General features: G+C 40.5%; 1 protein-coding gene across 2 annotated transcripts in view; it reads right to left on the reverse strand.

The window, feature by feature from the left end:
- The window catches only part of MDN1 (midasin AAA ATPase 1), a 186687-nt gene that overhangs the window by 102386 nt on the left and 56621 nt on the right, over positions 1-27680 (reverse strand). For both annotated transcript variants that reach the window (XM_050789524.1, XM_050789523.1), the window contains exons 16-29: positions 18443-18654; positions 17435-17538; positions 14041-14185; positions 13468-13564; positions 11793-11906; positions 9333-9480; positions 8762-8872; positions 6717-6868; positions 5316-5494; positions 4513-4721; positions 4201-4347; positions 2348-2489; positions 576-710; positions 357-495 (exon numbers count right to left, since the gene is read on the reverse strand). In XM_050789524.1, the coding sequence (XP_050645481.1) occupies positions 357-495; positions 576-710; positions 2348-2489; positions 4201-4347; positions 4513-4721; positions 5316-5494; positions 6717-6868; positions 8762-8872; positions 9333-9480; positions 11793-11906; positions 13468-13564; positions 14041-14185; positions 17435-17538; positions 18443-18654 (2034 nt within the window). The remainder of the gene's footprint in view (positions 1-356; positions 496-575; positions 711-2347; positions 2490-4200; positions 4348-4512; positions 4722-5315; positions 5495-6716; positions 6869-8761; positions 8873-9332; positions 9481-11792; positions 11907-13467; positions 13565-14040; positions 14186-17434; positions 17539-18442; positions 18655-27680) is intronic.

Below are 27680 nucleotides of genomic sequence, written 5' to 3' on the forward strand. Positions count from 1 at the left end.
TTCTTTTCCATAAACAAAGAACTAGTCTGAAGGTAGAGGAAACTAAACAGTAACAGATCTCTTAGTTTCTTCTGTTTTTTTTTAGAGTACATGTGCAGAATGTGCAGGTTTGTTACATAGGTATACAAGTGCCATGTTGGTTTGCTGCATCCATCAACTCATCATTTACATTAGGTATTTCTCCTAATGCTATCCCTCCCCTAGCCCCCCACCTGCTCTTAGTTTCTTCCTTAAAAAGAGAAAAAAGAAGAAGGAAGAAAGGGGGGATTAACACTTTCATGAGTTTTTCAGCAATAACTCACGTAATCCCATGGAATTGAAATGAACCCTCATGAGTCATTGTCACAGATCTTTACCCAGTGTCTCCAACCAGCAGCACAGGTTCGCCAAATTCCAATGCCCTTCCCACCAGCATCGCGAGTCTCCGCATGCCCTCAGTCCACACGATGTGGCCGAAGTTAGACTCCAATGTGGATATCTGAGTAGACAATTTACCTATCCAAGAAAAAATAAATATTTAGATTCTAATGAGTACAACTCAAATCATACTCCTCTAGGGATTTTGGCCTACTCACCCAGCAATTTTACAACATTTTCTTTGGAGAAAAGAGATTGAGGACACAATTTTTTCTTGAAATGTTTCTCAAGGACTTCTTGAATCACATCGACTTCCTCCTGCTTCCTGACTCGACCTGCCAGAAGCATGTAACCTGGGAGAAGGAGGAGGAAGAGGAGGAAAGGAATCATCAAGTGTCTACTGGAAACACCAAAGGACATTGAGAATATGGAACAAGAGCAACTCTCATACGCTGCTGGTGAGGTAGAAATCTGAAAAACTACATGGGAAAACTAGGAGAGCCTATTACAACTAACCATATACCTGCCCTATGCCTCAGCAATAGGACTTCTAGTATCCTCAAACACAAATGAACACGTGTGTGTCAAAAGACATATACACGATGTTCAGAGAAGCTTTATTCATAACTAAAAAATTAAAATGATCCAGATGTCCATAACCAAGAGAATGGATAAAGAAACTGTGGCATCTTCATACAGTGGATTACCATATAAAAAGAAAAAGAAAAAAGAATGAAGTCCTGATACACATAACAGCATGACTGAATCTCACATCAGGTTTAGTGAAACACCCAGAACCCAAAGAGTACATACTGCATGATGTCAGCTAGGTGAAACTCAAGGACAGGCAAAATTCTTTTCAATCAGATTAGTAGTGATAATCAGACAGGAGTCAGTTAGTAGTGACAGTAGTCAGGGTAGTGGTTACCTCCACTGGCAAGAGACCTACTGAGTTATTGGAAATATTCTAAATCTTGGTCTAGGTGATGCTTTACATGGGAAAATGCTTTACTGTATGTTACACCGCAATAAAAAAGTTTTGCTGGGCACGGTGGCTAACTCTTGTAATCTCAGCACTTTGGGAGGCCGAGGTGGGCAGATCACAAGGTCAGGAGTTTAAGACCAGCTTGGCCAACATGGTGAAACCCCATCTCTATTAAAAATACAAAAATTAGCCAGGCATGGTGGTGCATGCCTATAATCCCAGCTACTCAGGAGGCTGAGGCAGGAGAACTGCTTGAATCAGGACCCGGAACCAGGAGGTGGAGATTACAGTGAGCTGAGATCACGCCACTGTACTCCAGCCTGGGCTACAGAGGGTGACTCTGTCTCAAAAAAAAAAAAAAAAAAAAAAAAAAAAAAGTTTTTAAAAAAGTATTCCTCTATGTAAATATTCTTTACAAGTAGAGAAAAAAACCTCTTCTACTACTTTTATATACTCTTCTTACTTATTAACTAGCCCATTAATCAATCATCAGCACTTTTCAAATCAGAAGATTCCAAAACACTGTGTATCCTATCACGAACAGTAACACATTTTTCCCATGCATTAAAGGAAAACAATAAAATCTGAGTCTTGGGTTATATAAATTATTTCTCTCAGAATGCCAATGTTTTCTGACAAATCAACTTTCTGTATGTCTGTAAGGCACTAGCCAGACCACCTATGGTGACACTGCAGAAAAATCGCCCACAAAGCTACCATCAACCATCTGCCTAAACTCCCAAAGAGGCTATGCCCATATCCTGACTCCGCCATGTGGCTACCTGAAGCAAAGAGTAAGAAAACCTTAGCAACCAGTCCTTATTAGCACAGAGGCCGGCAGGAATAAGATCACTTACAAAAGCTGTTAGAACTGGAGGGAAACAGGCTCTCTGGAATACCTAGTCAAATGTATGTATCAATCACAATGTGAGGCAAGATTTGTTTTAATAAAAAGTTTGACATTTAACATAACTATATATTGAGAGCATTTGACTGAAAACACACCATCATTGGCTAAATGCTGTAGCCAGTCATACTCCTTCTCAGTCGGCTCAGCCAATCTGTATCTTTCAGCCCATCTGAACAGATCACGAAGGGTAATGAAGCCCTGCTTTCCAGCAAACACTGAAGAACTTCTGCGATAGGACTGTTGAAGTATCAAAACAAATGAAAAGTGGCATTAGCTGCAATGCTTGGTAAGTTTGTAGTACAATGTATATAAAATTTGTAACAAATTTATGCTCCCATTAAAATAATTTCATTTCACTGAATAAGATTAATTTTTAATGCAAATAACTTGTAATATTCTGAAGAAAAATGTTCAAATTCATTTTTAAATTAATAATATAAAATGGAATTCCACATTTCTTATGCCACATACAAAAAAGATGATTAATAGTAATGCAAATGGGCCAGGAGCGGTGGCTCACACCTGTAATCTCAGCACTTTGGGAGGCCAAGGTGGGCGGATCACGAGGTCAGGAGATCGAGACCATCCTGGCCAATACAGTGAAATCCCCTCTCTACTAAAAATACAAAAATTAACCAAGCATGGTGGTACACGCCTGTAGTCCCAGCTACTCAGGAGGCTGAGGCAGGGGAATCGCTTGAACCCAGGAGGCAGAGGTTGCAGTGAGCCGAGATCACACCACTGCACTCCAGTCTGGCAACAAAGCAAGGCTCCATCTCAAAAAACAAACAAAAAGTAATGCAAATGGTGGCAAAGATGCAGGAAGATTAGTGAAACAATGTGGAACCATAATGATAGGAGTCTTCATTATGATTAGCTTTCTAAAAAGAAGTTTGACAATGTATACTTTCTGATAAAGAATACTTTTGCTGGGCAAGGAGGCTCATGCCTGTAATCCCAGCACTTTGGGAGGCCGAGGCGGGCGAATCACGAGGTCAGGAGATCGAGACCATCCTGGCTAACACGGTGAAACCCTGTCTCTACTAAAAATACAAAAAATTAGCTGGGCGTGGTAGCGGGCACCTGTAGTCCCAGCTACGTGGGAGGCTGAGGCAGGAGAATGGCGTGAACCCGGGAGGTGGAGCTTGCAGTGAGCTGAGATCGCACCACTGCACTCCAGCCTGGGTGACAGAGTGAGGCTCCGTCTCAAAAAAAAAAAAAAAATAATTTAACTCCATAAGATAAATGGAATTTGTAAAGATCAGCTGTAGGTTTGCAGCTGACTAGGGCGAGCCATAAAGAATTGATCTCTTTAATTATGTCCATTCAAGGACTATATCCATTTAAAAACCAAAAACTGCAGTTTTCCCTAAGCCAAATTCCATTCTAAACAAAATGCTTCAATATTATGAATAAATACAAAATTATCATCATATGTAAATATCAGAAAAATTTTAATGACGTAAAGTTGTTGATTGATAAAAGAAAACTAAAAATATATATTAGTGGGAAGCATTTAAAAGACCTCTACTTGAAGGCCAAGAACTGTGGTTCACACTTGTAATCCCAAAACTTTGGGAGACCAAGGTGGGTGGATCCCTTGAGCCCAGGAGTTCGAGACCAGCCTGGGCAACATGGCGAAACCTTGTCTCTACAAAAAAAAAAAATGTAGCCTGGCATGGCGATGTACATCTGTGGTCCCAGCTACTAAGGAGTGAGTAGTCAGAGATGGGAGGATCACCTGAGCCCAGGAGGTCGAGGCTGCAACAAGTTATGATTGTGCCACTACGCTCCAGCCAGGACAGTAGAGTGAGACCGTGTCTTACAAAAAAAAAAAAAAAAATCTCTACTTGGAAAAATACATCAACAGATTCTTTTTTCTAACAAAAGCAGCCATGAAATTTTGATCACCAACTATAATCAACACATTCTATTTGAAACTAAGTACCTGAAGATCCAACATGACTTTAACCAACTTGCTGCAGTAAGAGGGTGGCAAACTACACCGCTTGTGCAAGATTGTTTCCAACTCAGAGCTAGGTAACTCATCAAAGTGCAATTCCACAAACCGATTCCTGAAGGCTCTTGAAAGGACCTAGACAAAGCACAGAAAGAAAAGGTGCCTTTTAATTTCCAATATGGAGGCTCTGACATTCACCATAAAATATTAAAGGAGAGGTAAAAACATTTCATCCTTACTATGAAAAATCTACGATCTGATGTGGTAACAAATTGAAAGAAGGAGACAAATGCTACACACCTTTCTGCCTCCATAAAGTCCTGGGGGATTTTGGGTGGCAAAAAGCATAAACCGAGGGTGTGCTTTAACAACTTCCTGTGTTTCTGTTACGAGCAATTCACGGTTGTCATCCAACAGTCTATTCAGTGCCTCTAACACATCAGTAGGGGCCAAATTTAATTCATCTAAAATAATCCAATAGCCTTTTCTCATAGCATCAATAAGAACACCTAGGAAGAAACAAACAGTGTATAAATCAGTCCAAAGTTTTAAAATGCGTTATGTACAATCAACAAATCCTAGGTTATCATTAAATTTCAAAGCAAATTAATTTCTGTAGCTAGTCTTGCCTCAAAACAAATTATGACACTGCAGATCAAGGAGGAACAATTTTCAATTAAAATAGTCCCTTTTTTCCCCCACAGAAAAGAATCCAAGGCTGAAAATACCTCATGTTTCTTGTATAATCTTTCCCCTGCAGTCTAATTTCATTTAAGTCACCACATTCTGTTGTCTATTCCCAACTTCCTTTGGCTAACACCAACCCCATTCTCTGAATCCCTAGAAAATAAAGCAGCAGTTCAACTCCCATCTTGAAAATTTGCCCCTAGTCCTGTATACAGCCAGCAAGGTTAGTAGAACCTAAAGAAAGCCAGCAACTTATGCATCACCCCTTAACTATCTTAGCTCAGGCATCAAGAAAAGCTGGTTGTTACAGCAAAGGTCCATGTGCCTCTCAATTGGAAAGGATGAAGAATATTACTTAAGGAAATGTGTGTGAAAGAATAAATACCTATGTTCATGGAATGGAATCTTAACCCTACCTTCTTTAAAGACAAGCTTCCCTGAGGAGTCAGATGTGTAACAACCAATGTACTCCTGGATATCCGTGTGTTCATGATTGTTAATACGCACACAGTGGTTGCCAGTAGCTGCTGCCAGCCACTGGATCAGGCTTGTTTTACCTACTGATGTCTCTCCCTGAATCAGCACTGGATAGGTTCTGTAAAAGATTAGCCAATTAAGCAACTTAAAACAAAAAATTACAAAGCTGAGAAACCAGAACTGAGTATTGGTTTGTTTTGTTTGACACAGGGTTTCACTCTGTCGCCCAGGCTGGAGTGTGGTGGTGCAATCATAGCTCACTGCAGCCTCGACCTCCCAGGCTCAAGTGATCCTCCCACCTCAGCCTCTTGAGTAGCTGGGACTACAGACATGCACCACCAAGACCAGCTAATCTTTGTATTTTTTGCAGAGACAGAGTTTTGCCATGTTGCCCAGGCTGGTCTCAAAACCCTGGGCTCAAGTGATCCAACTGCCTTGGCCTCCCACAGTGCTGGGATTACAGGCATGAGCCACTGCACCTGGCCAAGTACTGTTTTTTGTTTGTTTTCTAAAGAATGACAACATCATTTAACAGCATCATTAAAAGAGCATTTTTTTTCTTTTTTTTTCCTTTTTACATTTCTGGAAATTGCAAGAAGCAAAGAACATTTTTATTCCTATACACTGAGAAGCTTCTTTGTAAAAATTATTCCTCAAAACATACTAAGAAAAGCAATTCCAACTATGCTGGCAACATTTGTAAGAAACTGTAAGTAGAACTTTTACTCATTTACTGAATAATTTGTGGTATTTATCAGCAAAATAACAAAAGACAACTTTAAAGATAGATAAAATCATCTGTATCTATAGTGCTCCCTCCAAAGCTGCACAACTAGAAACAATGTTTTCTACCAGGAAAAAGTTATAGTACTGACTTTTGTAAGTAACTGTTCAGTTGGCCAACGAATAAGAATAAAGCTCTCTGGGCCGGGCGCGGTGGCTCACGCCTGTAATCTCAGCACTTTGGGAGGCCGAGGTGCGCGGATCACGAGGTCAGGAGATCGAGACCTTCCTGGCTAACATGGTGAAACCCCATCTCTACTAAAAATACAAAAAAAAAATTAGCCGGGCGTCGTGGCAGGAGCCTGTAGTCCCAGCTACTCGGGAGGCTGAGGCAGGAGAATGACCTGAACCCGGGAGGCAGAGCTTGCAATGAGCCAAGATCTCGCTACTGCACTCCAGTCTGGGCGACAGAGCGAGACTCAAGTCTCAAAAAAAAAAAAAAAAAAAAAAAAAAAAAAAAGAATAAAGCTCTCTGAAAGTTAAGGAAGTTAGACCAAAATGTCTTCAATGCCTATGCCTGTATCAAGTTCAGGACAGCGAGAAAAAAGGCCACACACCCTGCAGAGACAACTCGAACTATATCTCTCAGGTTCAGCTTCACAGAAGATGTGAGAATGTATGTCTCATCTATTGTAGGCTCCTTGTCTCCCACCGCAATCCAGTAACCTTCAACCTGGATAAGCCGACCTCCTTTTGGCTCTGGAATAGGCTGAAAGACACAGAAGTTCAAGGAATAACCCACAGTTGCGCATTCTTTCAGAGAAGGGCATAAAGTAGGAAAAGAGCTACTTGTTGAACAAGCTGTCTTGCTCTGCATACTTTCAACATTAAAACTGAGTGAAATACGAACATAAAATTGTGAGGAATGACAACAAAATGGTGTTATATATTGGTTTTAAAAATGAAGTGGAGTAGGTGGGTTTGGAAAAAAAACTGAATCAAAACAAATTCCCAGAAGGTTTATGTATCAGTTTTCTTCTATCACATATCAAAATGCCCACTCCAAGTATTTTTAACAACATGAATTTCATATAAACCATGTTCCCCGAAAAAGGGCCAGTGTTGTAGCAAGGAAGGAGGTTTTGCAGTATCACACTCTCGATTGCCTAGAAGACATTAAAAATAAAACTGACTTTTTAGAGCAACTAGACCATTAAGGATAATATTGTGGATAATGACATAACTTTGCTGAGATATGGTTTAAGTTACTAGGTTCGATTATATAAATTCCCATTTTTATAAGTAAAAGAATCGCTAAATGGTGGTCAAATCTGTAACTATGGAAAAGTACTCTTCTAGAGCATTTGGGCCCCAGATTTCAAGCTACACGTCTAGGCCTTGCTTTTAAGGCCTCCTCAGTTGAGTTGAGAAGCAACAGGGGGAGGGGAGGAAGGATCTTTTTAAGTTTCTGTCACACCCTGAGGCACACACACAAAAAAAGACCAACTGGAAGAGACTGGTATTTGATTACAACAATGGTAAAAGCCAGCCTGAGCCTTTTCTCAATGTTTTCACAATTTACCAAAAGTATTTATGCATGTGCTACTTGTACGATTTTTTAAAAGGCTGAGTCCAAAGAAACCCCAAGTCCCAAGGGCTCTCTCTTCCTAATGAACAAGCAATCAACATGTAAACAAGCCAATTTACATGTTGATTGTGAGTCAGTTTCTCTCAGCCTCTTTCAGTCCCATGCTATTCTGTAATTTCCTGTCAAACCCAAAATGGCTATTGTTTATAATAGTGCCCCCACTAATGCCCCCTCAGAAAAGGCCCAACTATCAATCAGAAGGTATAGATTATACTTAACGGTGTAGTTAAACTATGCAGATAGTGAAACTATGGTGTACCCATCCAGTGAAATTATATGTGGCCCTTAGAAGGCATGTCACAATGAATTCTGGTACAAAAACAAAAATATACCCAAGATTCAGTTAGTTTAAAAAGGAAAGCTACAGAATATTCTTATGGGCCAAGCACGGTGACTCATGCCTATAATCCCAGCATTTTGAGAGGCCGAGGCGGACAGATCACGAGGTCAGGAGTTTGAGATCAGCCTGGCCAACAAGGTGAAACCCAGTCTCTACTAAAATTACAAATATTAGCTGGGCATAGTGGCATGTGCTTGTAATCCCATCTACTCGGGAGGCTGAGACAGGAGAATCACTTCAGCCAGGGAGGGGGAGAATGCTGTGAGCCGAGATTACACCACTGCACTCCAGCCTGGGCGACACAGCAAGACTCTATCTCCAAAAAAAAGAATATTCTTATGAGAGAGTCCCACTTACATTAAATGCATATTACAATTTACCTCAATAAATCAACACATACATACCAAAATTCGGATATGTAAGAAAATAAAATACATACATTATACAATTTATCTGGAAACATTATCCACAGTATTTAAATATCCAAAGAGCACGCTTATTGGAAACTTGCACCATCTAAACGTACGTTTCTGTAATGTTTAAACTTTTTGCAACAGATTACCTTTATAATTAAAAAGTTATGTGAAAAAAAAAACAACAAAAAACCAAACAGCTGAAAATTTGGTAATTCAGCCTCTCAAGTATAACAAGTCAAAAATAACAAAAGAACATACCTGCTTCAGCAGACTCTTGACATTGCCAGAGACGATGTGTTGACAGATGAGCTTCTGAACTATTGGGTGTGATGCCCTGTCAAGCTGTGTTAAGAAACCCAAACAAAAACCCTAGAAAGAAAACACAAATATGCATAATGCTAAGTAACCTTCTGCAATACAACCAAACTTATTTCTAGAACAAAATTTAACCTCTTGGGTGATGCTGCTTCCCAACTTTTAAATATAGTAAGGTGGTAGATAAAGGGAAGGGTAGGCCAGGCACGGTGGTTCACGCCTGTAATCTCAGCACTTTGGGAGGCCAAGGCAGGAGGACAGCTTGAGCCCAGGAGTTTGAGACCAGAGTGGGAACACAGTGACACCCTGTCTTTATGTATAATTAAAAATAAAAATTTTAAAATAAAAAGTAAAATATTTAATTTAAAAGGACAGGGTAGATGTGGTATGAGGTATTCTGGGCTGATCTGACTAACTGGAAAGCACAGGCAATCTGGCATATGCATCCCTATTCCTTCCTTCCCATGAACCCATCCAGCAAGCTCATATCCTGTCAAAGAGACTTCAGAAAGACCTCATAGAGTGAACGCTGAATGTTGCCACATGGATTGGAGGCTGCAAATCGCAGGGCCCGGCACAGAGTTCGAAGGCTGTAGTGAGGTCTATGGCCAGTGCCATCCACCAATTTGGTCCCCGACTCTTTCCGCAAAGCTGTGTAGAAGCTACAAATAGAATAAAGGTCAGGCAATTTTATTTACTAATAAGTATCCATTATTATCGATTCTCTACAGAAAACCCAAAGGACATTTTTTAGATCACAAATCGTCATGCTTGCATACAACTTCCTAGGGCATGCATCAAAATATCTTAGTCTCTTTTAAATCTACTTTTCACGTACTCAGAGCTATCTTTCAAAATAAAAAAAAATGAACACCTATTTCCTTTAGGAAACTGGGAAGTACAATGTGCAATTCCTCTAGCAAAAAGGTACTGATAAAGAGAGGTGAGAAGTTTCTGTGTTCCACAGTCTGTTCAAGCTTAAGAGGCAAACAAAGTTCCTGTGCAATCTAAAATGGGGATGAATAAAGACATGGCAAACAATGCATGGTGTTTTGAAAGGCTACAAATATGGCTATAATCAGTACTGACAAAACGTTAAAAAGCAGGAGGATACGATTACCATTACTATTGTCACTATCATACTTTAGAAGTCCAAATGATGACAGGATGGGAAAAGCTTCAGACTGAAACATGAATATCTTGCACTTTGTGAAATTCATGATCAATTAGCACCACAAGATCAAATGTAACCAAGTGTGCATGCATCACAGATGAAATCCAAGTTCCTGCCCAAATGCGCTTTGTCTTATCTCTTTGCTATCTAAAAAAATATTTTTTCTTTTGTAGAAAGAATCTATGTTTTGGAACTGGGTTTTTAATATATGGAATATATACTACTTGTACTCTCAGTATTTTTTTTTTTTTTTTTTTTTTTTTTTGAGACGGAGTCTTGCTCTGTCACCCAGGCTGGAGTGCAGTGGCCGGATCTCAGCTCACTGCAAGCTCCGCCTCCCGGGTTTACGCCATTCTCCTGCCTCAGCCTCCCGAGTAGCTGGGACTACAGGCGCCCGCCACCTCGCCCGGCTATTTTTTTTGTATTTTTTAGTAGAGACGGGGTTTCACCGTGTTAGCCGGGATCGTCTCTCGATCTCCTGACCTCGTGATCCGCCCGTCTCGGCCTCCCAAAGTGCTGGGATTACAGGCTTGAGCCACCGCGCCCGGCCTACTCTCAGTATTTTATAAGTACCTCATTTTATCTCTTTATCTCTTTAGATAAAATGAGGTACTTATAAAAGTTTACCTTTAGCATCTGGAATCTTAACTATACATATTTACACTTTTGTCCAAATATTCTTGGCTAACAGAAAGTATTCCAATTTAGGGTGTGGTGTGGTAAACCGTTCTGAAGCATTCTAAACACACGCCTCGTTGACTAATCTATTTAATATAGGATTTCAAGACCAGGTGCTGTAGCTCATCCCTATAATTCCAGCACTTTGGGAGGCTAAGGCTGGCAGATCACTTGAAGCCAGGGGTTCAAGACCAGCCTGCACAACAAAGCAAAGCTCCTGTATCAAAAAAAAAAAAAAAAAAAATAGAACTCCAAGTCTTCATTTCCTTACATCCTACTCAGTTTTATATGTAACTTTTTTCACTTATCACAACCTAAAATTACGGTACATGACTTCTCCAGAATTAAAGCTCAATGAGAAGAACCAGGATTTTGTCTGCCTTACTCAAAGCTATATCCCTAGCACCAGGGCACTCAATAAGTATTTGTATTAAGGAAGAGAAAAAATACACAAATACGTAGTAAAACATTAATATCACCCTATTTCAATCCTTTTACATGTTGTATTTCTTTCTGGAGAACACACAGTTAAGTTAGTGGCCCAGAATGATACAATTAGTTTCTCATAGAACCAATACTAGAACTAGAGGTTATCTGACACAAAAGATTGCACATTGTCTATATGGCATACAAAAAAACAGGAATAAGTCTCAAATTAAAGCACCAAGCCACACAACTACTCTATTATTTATTAGGCTAAGCTTCCATTAATTCCAAACCTGACACAATTATATTAACCTTTTTCTCCTTATATCCCACGTAGCTACTACAAATATTGCAAATAGAAAAGTAATCTTCTTCAAGACAGGTCAAAATGCAAGCCATGTACATCTCCAAGAATTCAAACTCTCAGCTATGAATATACAGGTAATCAGGAGAGCATTATCTGATAGTTTATATCTTCTCATAAGTAGTGATTCATAGCTTTCTATGTAATTTCCTTAGAAAAACCTGAAGGAGTTCATACTAGGTTCCAACTTTACCAGAGAATCTAAATAATAATCCTGCTATCAGTTTTCTCAAGTTAGAAGTAAAAAAGAATGCATATTTGTGTGTGTGCACGAGTAGCACATTTTCATGTTCAGAGAAAGAGTTTATAAAGACATACCAAAGGGAACCTACTTTATGATTCCTTGCACTGTATTCTTGTTCACACTCAAACCTTTCAGATAATCTACAATAAGAACCTGTAAGTCTTCTTTACTTTCCAATTCTTCTACATAAAGTTCTGTGAACCTGTAAAACAATACATAATAAACACTTTTTAGGAAGTTAATACAATTACGTTAACAATAGAAAAACATGAAACAGAAGAAGATATGTCAGCTCATTTTAACTGCTTATAGTATAAAATGTCTTTCAACCTGAGATAGAAACTGATCATAATTAAAGGACAATGTAACCATTACCAAAAATATACCATTATTGCTTCTTCTATGCAATAAGTCTTCTATGTATAGTCCTTACAAGAAGAAAAAGACACAAAAATAAGAATTAATTATCCTCATTTTCAGGTGTTTATCATAACCACATTTGTTTAAAAAAATAAGTGCAATAAAAAACAAGCCCCTCAACATCAGAAACAAAATGGTTGAAGAGAAAACAACTACTTTAATGTAGTTTCTAAAGCTTCCCTAAGAAGCTTTTATTACTTTATAATGAAGAGACAGGATCTAATAAAGTTACTATTTTAAAACTCAAAATGAAGTAAACGGTTACCAATAATAAATCTGGTCATTTATTTTTTCCCAGATGTTACATACATAAAACACCAACAACTAAGTACTTTGTTCATGTCAGTGCTTATTGGTGAAAAATATAAGAAACTTAAAATGCCTTTTCAAATCATTAGCTTCATCCAAAGAGGACTGTGTTCCTAAAATGTACATATACTGGTATATGCTTTCCTGTTATATTGTGTTATGAAATTTTTCTAATCGCCAAAAGATTATCTGAGGAAGAAAAGATTTTTATTTTCAATAATATCCACTGACATACTAACACAGAGGGAAAAATTCTCCAGTGTTCTGAAGATTCCCATATGCCTACCACCTACAGAAAGTACAGGAATACGACAAATAAGGTAATAAAGATTCCACTATCAGAGGCAATTTCAAGCATTGCTTTAAAGTTTGGTTACATTAATATTACTAATCTATAAATAAAGAGAATCTTAAAAGGAAGTCCTGGTAATCCCAGCACTGTGGGAAGTCAAGGCAGGCAAATCGCTTGAGCCCAGTTAGAAACCAGCCTAGGCAACATGGCGAAATCCCATCTCTGCTAAAAATACAAAAAATTGAGGCTGGGCGCAGTGGCTCACACCTGTAATCCCAGCACTTTGGGAGGCTGAGGTGGGTGGATCACAAGGTCAGGAGTTCGAGACCAGCCTGGCCAACAGAGTGAAACCCCGTGTCTACTAAAAAAAAAAATAAATAAATAGAGAAATTAGCCAGGCATGGTGGCGCATGCCTATAGTCCCAGCTACTAGGGAGGCTGAGGCAGGAGAATCACTTGAACCCAGGAGGTGGAAGTTGTGGTGAGCCAAAATCGCATCACTGCATTCCAGCCTGGGCAACAGAGTAAGACTCTGTCTCAGAAAAAAAAGAAAAAAAAAATAGCTGGGTGTGGTGGCATGTGCCCATAATCCTGGCTATTCAGGAGTCTGAGGTGGGAGGTGGGAGGACCACTTGAACCGGGGACTTGCAGTGAGCCAAGATCACACCACTGCACTCCAACCTAGGCAACAGAGCAAGAACCTGTTGCAAAAAAATAAAGTCTCCAAGAACCAACCCCTCACCTGTTTCTTATTCCTGGTGGGAGATTTCTTTTGCCTACATCAGTTGCTGGATTCATGCAGGCAAATAAACGGAAGTCAGGATGCCGAACCAGTGGCTCTGTTAAGAGAAAATTATAAATTTTCAACAAAGGTATGATTATCTAATTCCACAGAACCCCCCAGGGCCAGCCAGCCTGATGCTGACTACTCATACCATCCTTGTCTTTTCTGAAACTCCCCTGAAATAACTTTCCAGACCTATGTATTCAATCTAATCTTATACTGCAGTCTTTTGTGGTATGTTTATTCACTGTTACTTATCTTTTACCAACCATTTACCTGTTATTTTATAAGTGTGTCTATTATCCACAACTCAAATACCTTGTCAAATTATACTATTCTTCTTTGCATTCCCCATACCACCCAACAACAGCTCAATGTACTTTGCAGAAAATTAATATCTAAAGAATGAACAAATTTCATTGGGAGGCCCACGTCATCCTTCTAACCCAAAAAAAAAAAAAAAAATCTCACTCTAAAGTGGCCGTAGGGCTGGACAGCAAGTCAAATCCCAAGGGACTCAAGTGCTACTACCTGTGTCTCCTCGATCCAGCAACACCAGGGATCCAGAGGATCCTTCAAGCAAACCACTCAGACATTCTAGTATTTCTGGAGCAGCCAAGTTAATCTCATCCAACAAGATCCACTCTCCTTTCTTTACAGCCTGAGCTAATGTACCCTAGAAAAAGATAAAATAAAATGTTAAGAATGTGTCAAATAAAGGCACACTTGCCAAGAATAGTTATGCAAGCAGGGTTAGAAATAGAGGCACAGGCCCATCAAGGTATAGGCCCATCAAGTAGGAAAGATTTCCTATACCTTAACTGCCCACTGGCTGACAGCAGATAGGTAGAGTTAAGGCCAAGTTAATTTTTTAAATGTCCAAAAGGGTCAAGGGAGTATCTTTGAGCCTAACACAGAGATGCAATAAACTAAATCCTCTCATTATGTGGATGGTCAGGTAAATAGCTTACATTGTAGTCAGGTGTTTAAAGGCACCCAAGTGGCTATTAAAACTTAAAATAAATACAGGGTCAGGCTATACCAAGATTAGACAAATATCTAAATCCCAGAGTGTTTAGTGATTCTCATACACAGCCTTTCACACCTGCTGAAAATCAAAATGCATCACTCGTGTTATCTCTTCAAATTCTATTTCCTAGAGCAATACAAACAAATCTAATAATCTACTCAGTTGACACATCAAAAACTATTTTACTATTAAGGTTGCTTTATGCTTTTGTTTTCATGCTAATCCTAACAAAGAATCTACTACAAATTTAACTGAAAAACATAAAACAGAACAAATATATTAACTCCAGTATATTACTAAGTCATAAAACATAAGCCTTGTTTTGAGAACACAACAATTTAATTGGTTTTAGAAATAATCCTATTAAAAATAATTCTCGGCTGGGCATGATGGCTCACGTCTGTAACCCCAGCACTTTGGGAGGCTGAGGCGGGCAGGTCACTGGAGGTCAGGAGTTCAACATCAGCCTGACCAACATAGTGAAACCCCATCTCTACTAAAAAATACAAAAATTAGCCAGGGGTGGTGGCACACACCCTTAATCCCAGCTACTTAGGAGGCTGAAGCAGGAGAAACGCTTGAACCTGGGAGGCGGAGGCTGCAGTGAGCCCAGACCATGCCATTGCACTCCAGCCTGGGTGACGAAAGCAAAACTCTGTCTCAGAAAAAAAAAAAAAAGGAATAGTTCTGGGGCCAGGGTCAGTGGTTCATGCCTGTAATTCCAGCACTCTGGGAGGTCAAGGTGGGTGGATCACCTGAGGTCAGGAGTTCAAGATCAGCCTGGCCAACATGGCAAAACCCCATCTCTACTAAAAGTACAAAAATTAGCCGGGCGCAGTGGCACACACCTGTAATCCCAGTTACTCTGGAGGCTGAGGCAGGAGAATTGCTTCAACCCAGGAGGCAGAGGTTGCAGTGAGCCAAGATCGCGCCACTGCACTCCAGCCTGGGTGACAGAGTCAGACTCCGTCTCAAAAAAAAAAAAAGAATTCTGATGACCAAATTTTCCACACCCATAACGTATGGTTGAGTAGACCTTCTTTGTTACTAAAACACCATCAAGTAAGACTCCTGCTTCCTCTAGGGCTTGATCTAAGGACTGTCACAGAAATGAATTTTTTTTAAATGCCCAAGTCACAAATATTTAACCAAGTTGATCCTTCCTACAGGGTTACAGGACAGCAAACAGTAGAGATGTCCATGCCTTGGGATTAAAATTGGGGCACTGAAGTGAACGGGTCCAAATCCCTCTCACATCCACACACTCTTTCCCTGGAGACACACATGGCAAGAGAAAGAATCCAGAGTTCACTATCTGTCATCAATTGCATCTTTAAAAATAATAATAGAGCCGGGCGCGGTGGCTCACGTCTGTAATCCCAGCACTTTGGGAGGCCAAGGCGGGTGGATCACGAGGTCAGGAGTTCGAGACCATCCTGGCTAACATGGTGAAACCCCATCTCTACTAAAATTACAAAAAAAAATTAGCTGGGCGTGGTGGCGTGCGCCTATAGTCCCAGCTACTTGGGAAGCTGAGGCACGAGAATGGCGTGAACCCGGGAGGCGGAGTGGAGCTTGCAGTGAGCTGAGATTGTGCCACTGCACTCCAGCCTGGGCGACAGAGCGAGGCTCCGTCTCAAAAAAAATAAAAATAAAAAAAAAAAATAATAATAATAGATCCAGCAATCTCACTTCTGGGTATTCCCCCCAAAAATCTGAAAACAGTATGTCGAAGGGATGTCTGCAATCCCATGTTCATTGCACCACTATGCACAACAGTCAAGATACAGAATCAACCTATGTTTCCAACAACAGATGAATAAAGAAAATGTTGTATATATACATATATATAAACAATAGAATCCTATGGAAACTTATTCAGCTTGAAAAAAGAAATAAATTTTGTCATTTGCTATGACATAAATAGAACCAGAGAATATTATGCTAAGTGAAACAAGCCAGGCACAGAAAGACAAGTATTGCACGTTCTCACTTATATGTGAAATCTAAAACAACAGAACTCAAAGAAGCAGCCAGCAGAATGGTAGTCAGCAGAGGCTGGAGAGTTAGGGAGTATAGAGTAACAAAAGTATAAAGCCTTGGCCGGGCGCAGTGGCTCACGCCTGTAATCCCAACACTTTGGGAGGCTGAGGCAGGCAGATTACGAGGTCAGGAGATCGAGACCATCCTGGCTAACACAGCGAAACCCTGTCTCTACTAAAAATACAAAAACAAAAAATTAGCCGGGCGTGGTGGCATGCACTTGTAGTCCCAGCTGCTCAGGAGGCTGAGCCAGGTGAATGGCGTGAACCTGGGAGGCGGAGCTTGCAGTGAGCCGAGATTGCGCCACTGCACTCCAGCCTGGGGGACAGAGTGAGACTCCATCTCAAAAAAAAAAAAAAAAAAAAAAAAAGAAAGTAAGTACGAAGCCTTAAATTAGACAGAAAAAAAATAAGGTTTCTTCCCTGTGAGATATATATTGCACAGCATGGCAACCATGCCATAAATAGTAAATAATAATGTATTGTACATTTCAAAATTACTAAGGCAGTACATTTCAAATGTTCTCACCACAGAAATTGGTATGTGACGTGATGAATATATTAATGAGCTTTAGTTATTTCACACCGTATTCATAAATCATAACACCATTTTGTACTCCATGAATATATACAATTATAATTTATCAATTTGTACTTTCACATTTTTTATTTAAATAATGATGGTGCTCATTAAGACCTTATAATTGCCATAATTACCATGAAAGACATTTTTCAAAATCTTCCCCCAAAATCATTGTTTCATTAAGACAATACACAATAGTAACCTGCCTGAAACTTTGTGTTTTGCATAAAATCACCATTACCATAAGCTAAATAACGAAAACAGAAATACCTCTACAAATGCAAACAATAAGGTATTTTCAGTCATTTTCATCTGTTGTTGGGCATGGTTGAGCCTAAGACCAAATGCTTCCCATTTCTCTTTTATGAGTAACCCTAAAAAAGAAGACAGACAAGAATTTAGTACACATTTTGAGTTGTAATATATACAACTTTTAAACATAAACAAATACAATTAACAAAACACACAGAAAGTGGCCGGGCGCGGTGGCTCAAGCCTGTAATCCCAGCACTTTGGGAGGCCGAGACGGGCGGATCACGAGGTCAGGAGATCGAGACCATCCTGGCTAACACGGTGAAACCCCGTCTCTACTAAAAAATACAAAAAACTAGCCGGGCGAGGTGGCGGGCGCCTGTAGTCCCAGCTACTCGGGAGGCTGAGGCAGGAGAATGGCGTAAACCCGGGAGGCGGAGCTTGCAGTGAGCTGAGATCCGGCCACTGCACTCCAGCCTGGGCGACAGAGCGAGACTCTGCCTCAAAAAAAAAAAAAAAAAATAAAAATAAAATAAAACACAGAAAGTAAGCATCTTACACAAAACACTAAATCTAAAAACTTATATAATGCTAACTAAATGCCAGACATGACACTAACTAGCCCAGATATATGCATATACATGTATTAACTGCCTCATTTATCCCTCACAACAACCCTCTGGACTAGTTATTTTTATTCCTGCTTTACAGATAAGGAACCACACAGAAGTAACCTAAGCCAGCAAAAGCCTCTTGGCTATGGAATCTAGCTCCTTAGAAACAAGCTTTTTCTCAGGAAATGTGCCTTACTGACCACTAAATAGTACTTGCACATCAGCATTACCAGTCATCTGTTTTTGTGGAAATCATGTAAAGAATGGGGCACAATACTTCACAATTAGTCACTTCTGCCAAAGTCCCAGAATCTCCAATTTGTATTGCTTTACTCTTCGCCAAAACTCTTAATCTGTTAACTAAAGCCCAGCCCCATGCCCTCCACCATGGCAGCCTGGGTCACATCCTTACCAGTTTCACTCTCTTTTCCATCCTTGTTAACAGCAGACTTGTGTACATGCTGCATTAGTCTCAGGAGATCATGCCACCGTTTCTGTCTGTAACAGGTCTGAATGTGCCCCAAGAACGTAAAGTTTTGTTTCTTGGAAAATGTCTGAGCAAAGAGTTCCTCAAATGCCTCCCGCAAGGGTAGCCAAATAAGCTTATGGTCCACCGGTTTATAACTGAAACAGACATAGGTAAATGTGACTCACAAACTTCTAAAGTTAACAAAAGTTAGAAAGCATGGCTCAGAAAATAGGAGTAGGTCTCAGATTTCATTTAATTAAAGTTAGAAACACTACCGAAATATTTAAAATCTACATTACAGTTTTAAATTGTAATCTGTTTACCTCATCTCAAGCATTTGAATGGCCTATAATGAAGGTAAAAACTATTATTAGATAAAAAGTGTTATGAAAAAACTAGCCTAGCATGGCTGCTCACATTTATAACCCCAGCACTTTGGGACACTGAGGGGGTCGGATCACTTCAGCCCAGGAGTTCAAGCCCACCCTGGGCAACATGGCAAAATCCTGTCTCTACAAAAAAATACAAAAATTAGTCAGGCGCAGTAGCACACACCTGCAGTTCCAGCTACTTGGGAGGCTGAGGTGGGAGGCTTGAGCCCAGGAAGTGGAGGTTGCAGTGAGCCAAGAACACACCACTGCCACTCCAGCCTTGGCAACAGAGCCAGACCCTGTCTCAAAAAAATAAAAGTAAAAAAACCCTGAAAGTCCTACTTGAATAGTAAAATTCACATCATTTATTTTACCAACATGTCTACATAAATATGTATAGGGCATAATAACAAACCATCCATATTTCATTAAAGTTGACCAAAATCCAAGGAAAAATAAGTATCTGAAATTGATCTACACATGTAAATTAAACACAGCCCACACATTATCAGTTAGGAGAAGGAAGAGTAGGAGACAGCAACGATGATATTGCTTTCAATGGGATAAAAATTAGGGTAGGGCACGCAAAAAAAAAAAAAAAAAAAAAAAAAAAAAAAAACCTTAGCTATTGCAATGGTTCATGGTACTCCAAAGCTCAACCTGTACTTCTTAGTATTTTGATCTTTGTTATTCCTTAGCATTAAATTCCTCTGGCTAATGAGCTAGGAAATTAACTTAAATTTGAATATTTGGGGGAGGTAAGAGATAACTTTTTACAAGGTTGAAAAACATTGCTCTAGCTTAAACATACGATGTCTAAGAGGCAATACTTATTCCCAGAAAATCTTAAGTATACAATTTTGTGTAGCATACCATTACAATTCAAGAAGAATGAGATAAACTTTATTTCCATGAAAAATAAATTGAGAACTGAAAAGGTACCAAAAACATAATAAGGGAATTCATGGATTACTGCTGACTTACTGGCCTAGTGAGGGAGAAACAATGAGATGAGTAAAACCCAATGGCCTGATACTGAGCATCTGAATCTGAGAGTCCAGTTCCAAAGAGAAAAAGTTGAAGAGGAATGTCAAACTCACTTTCACTTACTCACAGCACTAACATTAGTATATGCATTTCTTTAGTCCATTTATTTAACAAAAATGTATTGAGGCCAGGCACAGTGGCTCATGCCTGTAATCCCACCACTTTGGGAGGTCAAGGCGGGAGAATTCCCTGAAGCCAGGAGGTTAAGACCAGACTGAGTAACAAAGCCAAGACCTTGTCTCCATAAAAAATTTTAAAATGGCCAGGCGCGGTGGCTCAAGCCTGTAATCCCAGCACTTTGGGAGGCCGAGACGGGCGGATCACGAGTTCAGGAGATCGAGACCATCCTGGCTAACACGGTGAAACCCCGTCTCTACTAAAAAGTACAAAAAACTAGCCGGGCGAGGTGGCGGGCGCCTGTAGTCCCAGCTACTCAGGAGGCAGAGGCAGGAGAATGGCGTAAACCCAGGAGGCAGAGCTTGCAGTGAGCTGAGATCAGGCCACTGCATTCCAGCCTGGGCGACAGAGCGAGACTCCGTCTCAAAAAAAAAAAATTTTTTTTTAAATTAGCCAGGTGTGGTGGTCCCATCTGTAGTCTCGGCTACTTGGGAGGTTAAGAAAGAAGGATCACTTGAGCACAGGAGTTCGAGGCTACAGTGAGCTATGATAACACCACCGTACTACAGTCTGGGCAACAGAGCAAGAACTCATCCCTTTATAAAAATTGTTTTGAGCACCTGCTATATGTGTTAGCCATTGAGTCAACAAGACCCACAAGGTCTTACTGCTGTGTAGCTTATAATCAAATGAAAGTGACAACAGGCCAGGGGCGGTGGCTCACGTCTATTAATCCCAGCACTTTGGGAGACTGAATAGGCGGATTTCTTGAGCTCCAGAGTTCGAAACCAACCTGGGCAACATGGTGAAACCTTCTCTCTACAAAAAAATACAAAAATTAGCCAAGTAGGCCAGTGTGTCCCTGTAGTCCCAGCTACTTGGGAAGCTGAGATGGGAGGCTTGTTCAAGCTCAGGAGGTCAAGTAGTAGCTTAACTGCTATAAACATAATGTAGGGTAAAAGCTGAATGGGTGATGTGAGTTTTGGTAATCTGAATATCACAGTCAGGAAAGGCTTTGTTGAGGAGGGGACATTTGAAGGATACCAAAGTCAAGGAAGGATGTGTGCTAAGCAGTTATCTGTGGGTGCAAGGAGGCCACACAAAAGGAATGGCAAGCATCTAGGTGCAAAGCAGAAGAAAGTGGTTGGAGCTCAGCAGCACAGGGGAAGGTGGGAGATGATGTCAGAGAAGTACCACTGTCAGATTATGAAGGGCTGTACAAATCAAACATTTTATTCTAAATCTTTGTATTTTATCCTAAATGGATTGAGAAGTTCAGTGGAGGAACCTGAGGAAGAGAGTGAGACCAGACTGGGTAACAAAGCAAGACCCTGTCTCCATAAAAAATTATACTTTATTGGACCGGGCGCGGTGGCTCACGCTTGTAATCTCGGCACTTTGGGCAGCAGAGATGGGTGGATCATGAGGTCAGGAGACCGAGACCATCCTGGCTAACACAGTGAAACCATATTTCTACTAAAAATACAAAAAAAATTAGCCAGGCGTGGTGGCAGGCGACTCTAGTCCCAGCTACTCGGGAGGCTAAGGCAGGAGAATGGCATGAACCCGGGAGCAGAGGTTGCAGTGAGCTGAGATCGTGCCACTGCACTCCAGCCTGGGAGACAGAGCGAGAATTCGTCTCTAAATAAATAAATAAAACTTATACTTTATCTGATTATATTTTAAAGGATTATTGTAACTCCTAAACAAAAAAGACTATAAAGAGATTATGAGTAGAAGCAAAGATAAGAGACCAACGCAATGGACTAGACAATAAACTAGAACGACAACAGTGAAAATGGTGAGAAATTGAACAAAATATACATGTCATTTAAATAAAATTGCTAGTCTTTTTATTTATTTTTTAACTTTTTATTGTAAAGACAAAGTCTCACTATGTTGCCCAAGTTGGTCTCGAAGACCTGGCCTCAAGCAACACTCCCACCTTTGCCTCCCAAAGTGCTGAGATTACATGCATGAGCCATTGCTCCTGGCCAAAACTGCTAGTCTTGAAAATAATAGTATAAATGGGATCCAAAGTTAACTGAAGAAGCAGAGTAATGGTTAAGAACACAGACACTCAAGACTGCTTAGGTTCAAATCCTGGATCTGCCATTTTCTTGAATAAGTGACTTATCTCTCTTTGCCTCAGTTCTCTCATGTTTAAAATATAGAGAATAACAGTCTGGTTTCTCACATGGTTTTAAGACCAGCCGAGTTAACACAAAAAAAGGACTCAAAACAGTGCCTGGCACATAATGACTGCCATAGAGAGTTAGTGGATAATTAATGTCTCTGTTATTATTGATCTATTGAATTTATGAAAAAGGCAGCTTAATATTTCAAAGAGACTGAGTTTCTTAAAGAAAAGCTCATTCGGGCCAGGTGCTGTGGCTCATGCATGTCATCCCAGCACTTTGGGACGCTGAGGCAGGCGAATGACTTGAGGTCAGGAGTTTGAGACCAACCTGGTCAAAATGGCAAACCCCATCTCTACTAAAAATACAAAAATTAGCTGGGCCTGGTGGCGGGGCCCCTGTAATCCCAGGTACTCAGGAGGCTGAGGGAGAAGAATCGCTTGAGCCCGGGAGGCAGAGGTTACAGTGAGCTGAGATCATGCTGCTGCTCTCCAGCCTGGGCAACAGACTCCATCTCAAAAAAAAAAAAAAAAAAAGGAAAGCTCCATTCATTTAAAGCTGAGCACAGTATTACCTAAAGCCCTTAAGTCAACACATATTTCAATACATGAAAAGATGAAAAAACATACATTTCAGAAAAGAATAAATAAAACAAAATCAACTGCAACTGCAACACAAATATTCAATGGGAACCAACCTGACACCTCAGAGATCTGAGGCTATAAACTACAAACAACTAAAGAGCAAGATTTTCAAACCGTCTTCTGCAGAAAGGCACCTTAGCAGCAGGTCCAGAACACCTGCCTTCATGAAAAGTAACTGTGCTTATACCTGTTACATACACTGGAACCACATGTAAGCATTCATGTGAGAATGGCTACACAAAATTATAACGGGAAAAAACAAAGTGTAAAAAGAACGTAAAATGTACATGCTGAGTAATTAGAATGATAAACCCTTTCTCTTCATGTCATGGACAGGGTTCTGAGTTCGAATTGTATGCTCCTGCCATACCCTCTTCCGGGCATTTTCTTTTAAAGACTGTTCTATGGGTGGGTGGCAAGGAAGATGAGGATTGGCTGCTTTACTGCTATTTCTACGATATCTTTAATTTCCCTCTATTTTTTCCCTTCTTTCATTGCCAAGCTCTCCAGGGAAACCGGTCCTTCTCAATATATCTCTGTTTCTCCCTCAGAAGCTGCCCCTCTGAAGCCCATTCCCTATAGTAAGTGCTATGAACATGCGCTCTGTATTTTGCCCTTTAGTGCTAGACTTTCTCCTTCTGGAATGATTTTATCTGCTACATCTAAGTCTTCCATGCCCTCTACTTTTTTTTCAAGGATTCTCTTGGGCTCTTCCCCACCTGCAACTCTTGGAATTTATGTCTCTACCTACAGGTAATGTGAAGGTCTACATGCTGCTTACCAGAAGCCCATGTTAAATAATATGACAAAAATGAGTTTAAAATTAAATGAAGGAAAAAGACATATCATGCCAACACTAATCAAAAAGCAAGAAGCACAAAAGAATAAAAAGCAAGGAGGTAATGGACAATGGACACTAACAAAGAGCAAAAGACAATTTGCCATAATGTAAATAATTTGATGGTCTCTAAGGCCCTTATTTTTATAAAGTATCTTTACCCATAATAATAATTGTTTCAAAAATCAATCTAGGGCAGGGCACAGTGCCTCACGCCTGTAATTCCAGGACTTTGGGAGGCTGAGGCGGGTAGATCACCTGAGGTCAGGAGTTTGAGACCAGCCTGACCAGCATGGTGAAACCCTGTCTCAATTAAAAATACAAAATTAGCCAACGTGGTGGTACATGCCTGTAATCCCAGCTACTCGGGAGGCTGAGGCAGGAGAATTGCGTGAACCAAGGAGGCAGGCATTGTAGTGAGCCAAGATAGTGTCATTGCACTCCAGCTTGGGAAACAAGAGCAAAACTCTCTCAAAAAAATAAATGAATAAATAAAATCAATCTAGGCTGGGGCACGGTGGCTCACATCTGTAATCCCAGCACTTTGGGAGGTCAAGGTGGGAGGATCACTTTAGCTCAGGGGACCAGCCTGGGCAACATAGTGAGACCTCATCTCTACTAAAGTTCAAAAACAATTAGCTGAGTATGGTGGCACATGCCTGTAGTCCCAACTACTCAAGAGGGCCAAGGTGGGAGGATAGCTTGAGCCAGGGAGGTCAAGGCTGTAATAAGCCCTAATGGTGCCACTCCACTCCAGCCTGGGTGACAGAGTGAGACCCTGTCTCAAAAAAAAAACAAAAATAATTTTTAAAAGTTTTTAAAATTAATCTAAAAAGGCCAAATACAGTGGCTCATGCCTGTAATCTCAGCACTTTGGGAGGTTGAGTGGGGAGGACTACTTGATCTCAGGAGTTCAAGATTCATCCAGGGTGATATGGTTTGGCTGTGTCCCCACCCAAATCTCATCTTAAATTGTAGTTCCAATTCCCACGTGTTGTGTGAGGGACAGGTGGAAGGTAATTGAATCATGGGGGTGGGTCTTTCCCGAGCTATCCTCATGACAGTGAATAAATCTCATGAGATTAGATGGTTTTATAAAGGGGAGTTCCCCTACACAAGCTCTCGACTGCCACCATCCATGTAAGACGTGACTTTGCTCCTCTTTGTCTTCCACTATGATTGTGATGCCTCCCCAGACATGTGGAACTATAAGTCAATTAAACCTCTTTTCTTTGTAAATTATCCAGTCTTGGGTATGTCTTTATCAGCAGCATGAAACAAATGAATACAATGGGCAACAGAATGTGACCTCATCTCTACAAAAATAGAAAATAATTAGCTAAGCATGGGGGTGCATGTCTGTAGTCCCAGTTACTTGGGAGGCTGAGGCAAGAGGATGACATAAGCCTAGGACGCAGAGGCTGCAGTGAACTATGAGGGCACCATGGTACTCCAGGCTGGGCAACAGAGTGAGACTCTGTCCCCCCCAAAAAAAAGAGTTAAAATTAAATAAACAAATAAAATCCAAGACCAGCTACAGTGCCTGTAATCCTAGCACTTTGGAAGGCCCAGGCAGGAAGATTCCTTGAGTTCAGAAGTTCCAGACCAGTCTGGGCAACATAGTGAGACCTCATCTCTACTAAAAATAAAGCAGCTGCATGTGGTGGCTTGCGCTTGCAGTCCCAGCTGCTCAGGAGGCTGAGGTGGAAGGATCACTTGAGCCCAGAAAGTCATGTTTATGCTGCTGCACTCCAGCTTGGGTGACAAAGTGAGACCCTATCTTTAAAAAAACAAAAACAAAAAAAAACCCCAAAGGATCCAGATTTGCAAACCAGGTTATTATTTAATATTGGACACATGCAAAACATATTTAACATAACTTATAAAACAGATGAAACCAGCAACACAGCTTGAGGATAGGAATATTTATCTTTTCCCTATCTCATCTTTTTGCCTACAGCTGAATTTTGTTCTCCATTCCTTTGCCTTTTTAAAAACTTTTCGGTATTCTCATCTTCTACAATGATTCTTAAACAAGGGAGTCACCTATTCATCTATAACATAATATATGCTAAAGATTTTATTTAAATCTCTTTGTAGTAAAACCACAATGAGATACCATCTCACACCAGTTAGAATGGTGATCACTAAAAAGTCAGGAAACAACAAGTGCTGGAGAGGATGTGGAGAAACAGGAACACTTTTACACTGTTGGTGGGACTGTAAACTAGTTTGACCATTGTGGAAGACAGTATGGTGATTCCTCAAGGATCTAGAACTAGAAATACCATTTGAGCCACCCATCCCATTACTGGGTATATACCCAAAGGATTATAAATCATGCTGCTATAAAGACACACGCACACGTATGTTTATTGCGGCACTATTCACAATAGCAAAGACTTGGAACCAACCCAAATGCCCATCAATGATAGACTGGATTAAGAAAATGTGGCACATACACACCATGGAATACTATGCAGCCATAAAAAAGGATGAGTTCATGTCCTTTGTAGGGACATGCATAAAGCTGGAAACCATCATTCTGAGCAAACTATTGCAAGGACAGAAAACCAAACATTGCATGTTCTCTCTCACAGGTGGGAACTGAAAAATGAGAACACTTGGATACAGGAAGGGGAACATCATATACCAGGGCCTGTCATGGGGTCGGGGGAGAGGGGAGGGATAGCATTAGGAGATATACCTAATGTAAATGATGAGTTAATGGGTGCAGCACACCAATATGGCACATGTATACATATGTAACAAACCTGCACGTTGCGCACAAGTACCCTAGAACTTAAAGGATAATAATTAAAAATATATATATCTTTGTAGTAATGTAAGAGTACAGAAAACAAGGCATATTTCCAACTACACAAAAATTGAGAAAAGGCTCAATGGCTCATGTCTGTAATTTCAACACTTTGGGAGGGTGAAGCAGGACTACTTGAGGCCAGGAGTTCAAGACCAGCCTAGGCAACAGAGCAAGATCCTGTTCAGGGTCTTGCTTTGTCATCCCAGCTAAAGTACAATGGCATGACCACAGTTCACTGCAGCCTCAACCTCACAGGCTCAAGTGATCTTTTCAAATTGAAATGTAAGTTGCATTTTCTTTTAATAACTGATGCTGACCTACTAACAAGGAAAAACAGATATATTCTATTCACCAAGTTGGCACCAAAACAAAATTCTAGTTAATCATATTTTGAGTCCCACCTTTTTGTGTCATCAATTTGCATCACAAATGTACTCTGTTTACTCACTATATTTAAAACAACTTGCAATGGCTAACATAACACAACAAATTCACGATAGAAGAGAAGGACCCAGTCCGTGTTCAGTTAGTACAAGATCAATGCCATTTATGTTAGGACTATTTAATGGCATGAAATTCCTAAAGACATATAGATACAGAATAGAGAGAAACAGACCAGGCATGGTGGCTCATGCCTGTAGTCCTAGCTACTGGGTAGGTTGAGGCAGAAGGATTGCTTAAACCCAGGAGTTCAAGGCTGTGCTAAGCCATGATCACACCACTGCACTCCAGCCTTGGTGACAGAACGAGACCCTGCCTCCCACAAAACAAAAAAAAGAATTAAGAGGCCGGGTGCGGTGGCTCACACCTGTAATCCCAGCAATTTGGGAGGCCGAGATGGGTGGATCACGAGAGATCGAGACCATCCTGGTCAACATGGCAAAAACCCCGTCTCTACTAAAAATACAAAAATTAGCTGGCCATTGTGGTGTGCGCCTATAGTCCCAGCTACTCAGGAGACTGAGGCAGAACAATCACTTGAACCCGGGAGCCGGACGTTGCAGTGAGCAGAGATCGCGCCACTGCACTCCAGCCTGGTGACAGAGCAAGACTCCGTCTCAAAAAAAAAAAAGAATAAAGATAAATATATACAGCAGTATAGACATGTCTGCTTAAATGAAAAATCACATATATTAATAAGAACAGATTGCCAAGTTCCTCAAACAACCAACCAAATATAAGTAAAATAAAACCAAGGTAGAAAG

Source organism: Macaca thibetana, chromosome 4 (assembly GCF_024542745.1).
Source record: "Macaca thibetana thibetana isolate TM-01 chromosome 4, ASM2454274v1, whole genome shotgun sequence".
Taxonomy (NCBI): Eukaryota; Metazoa; Chordata; class Mammalia; order Primates; family Cercopithecidae; genus Macaca; species Macaca thibetana.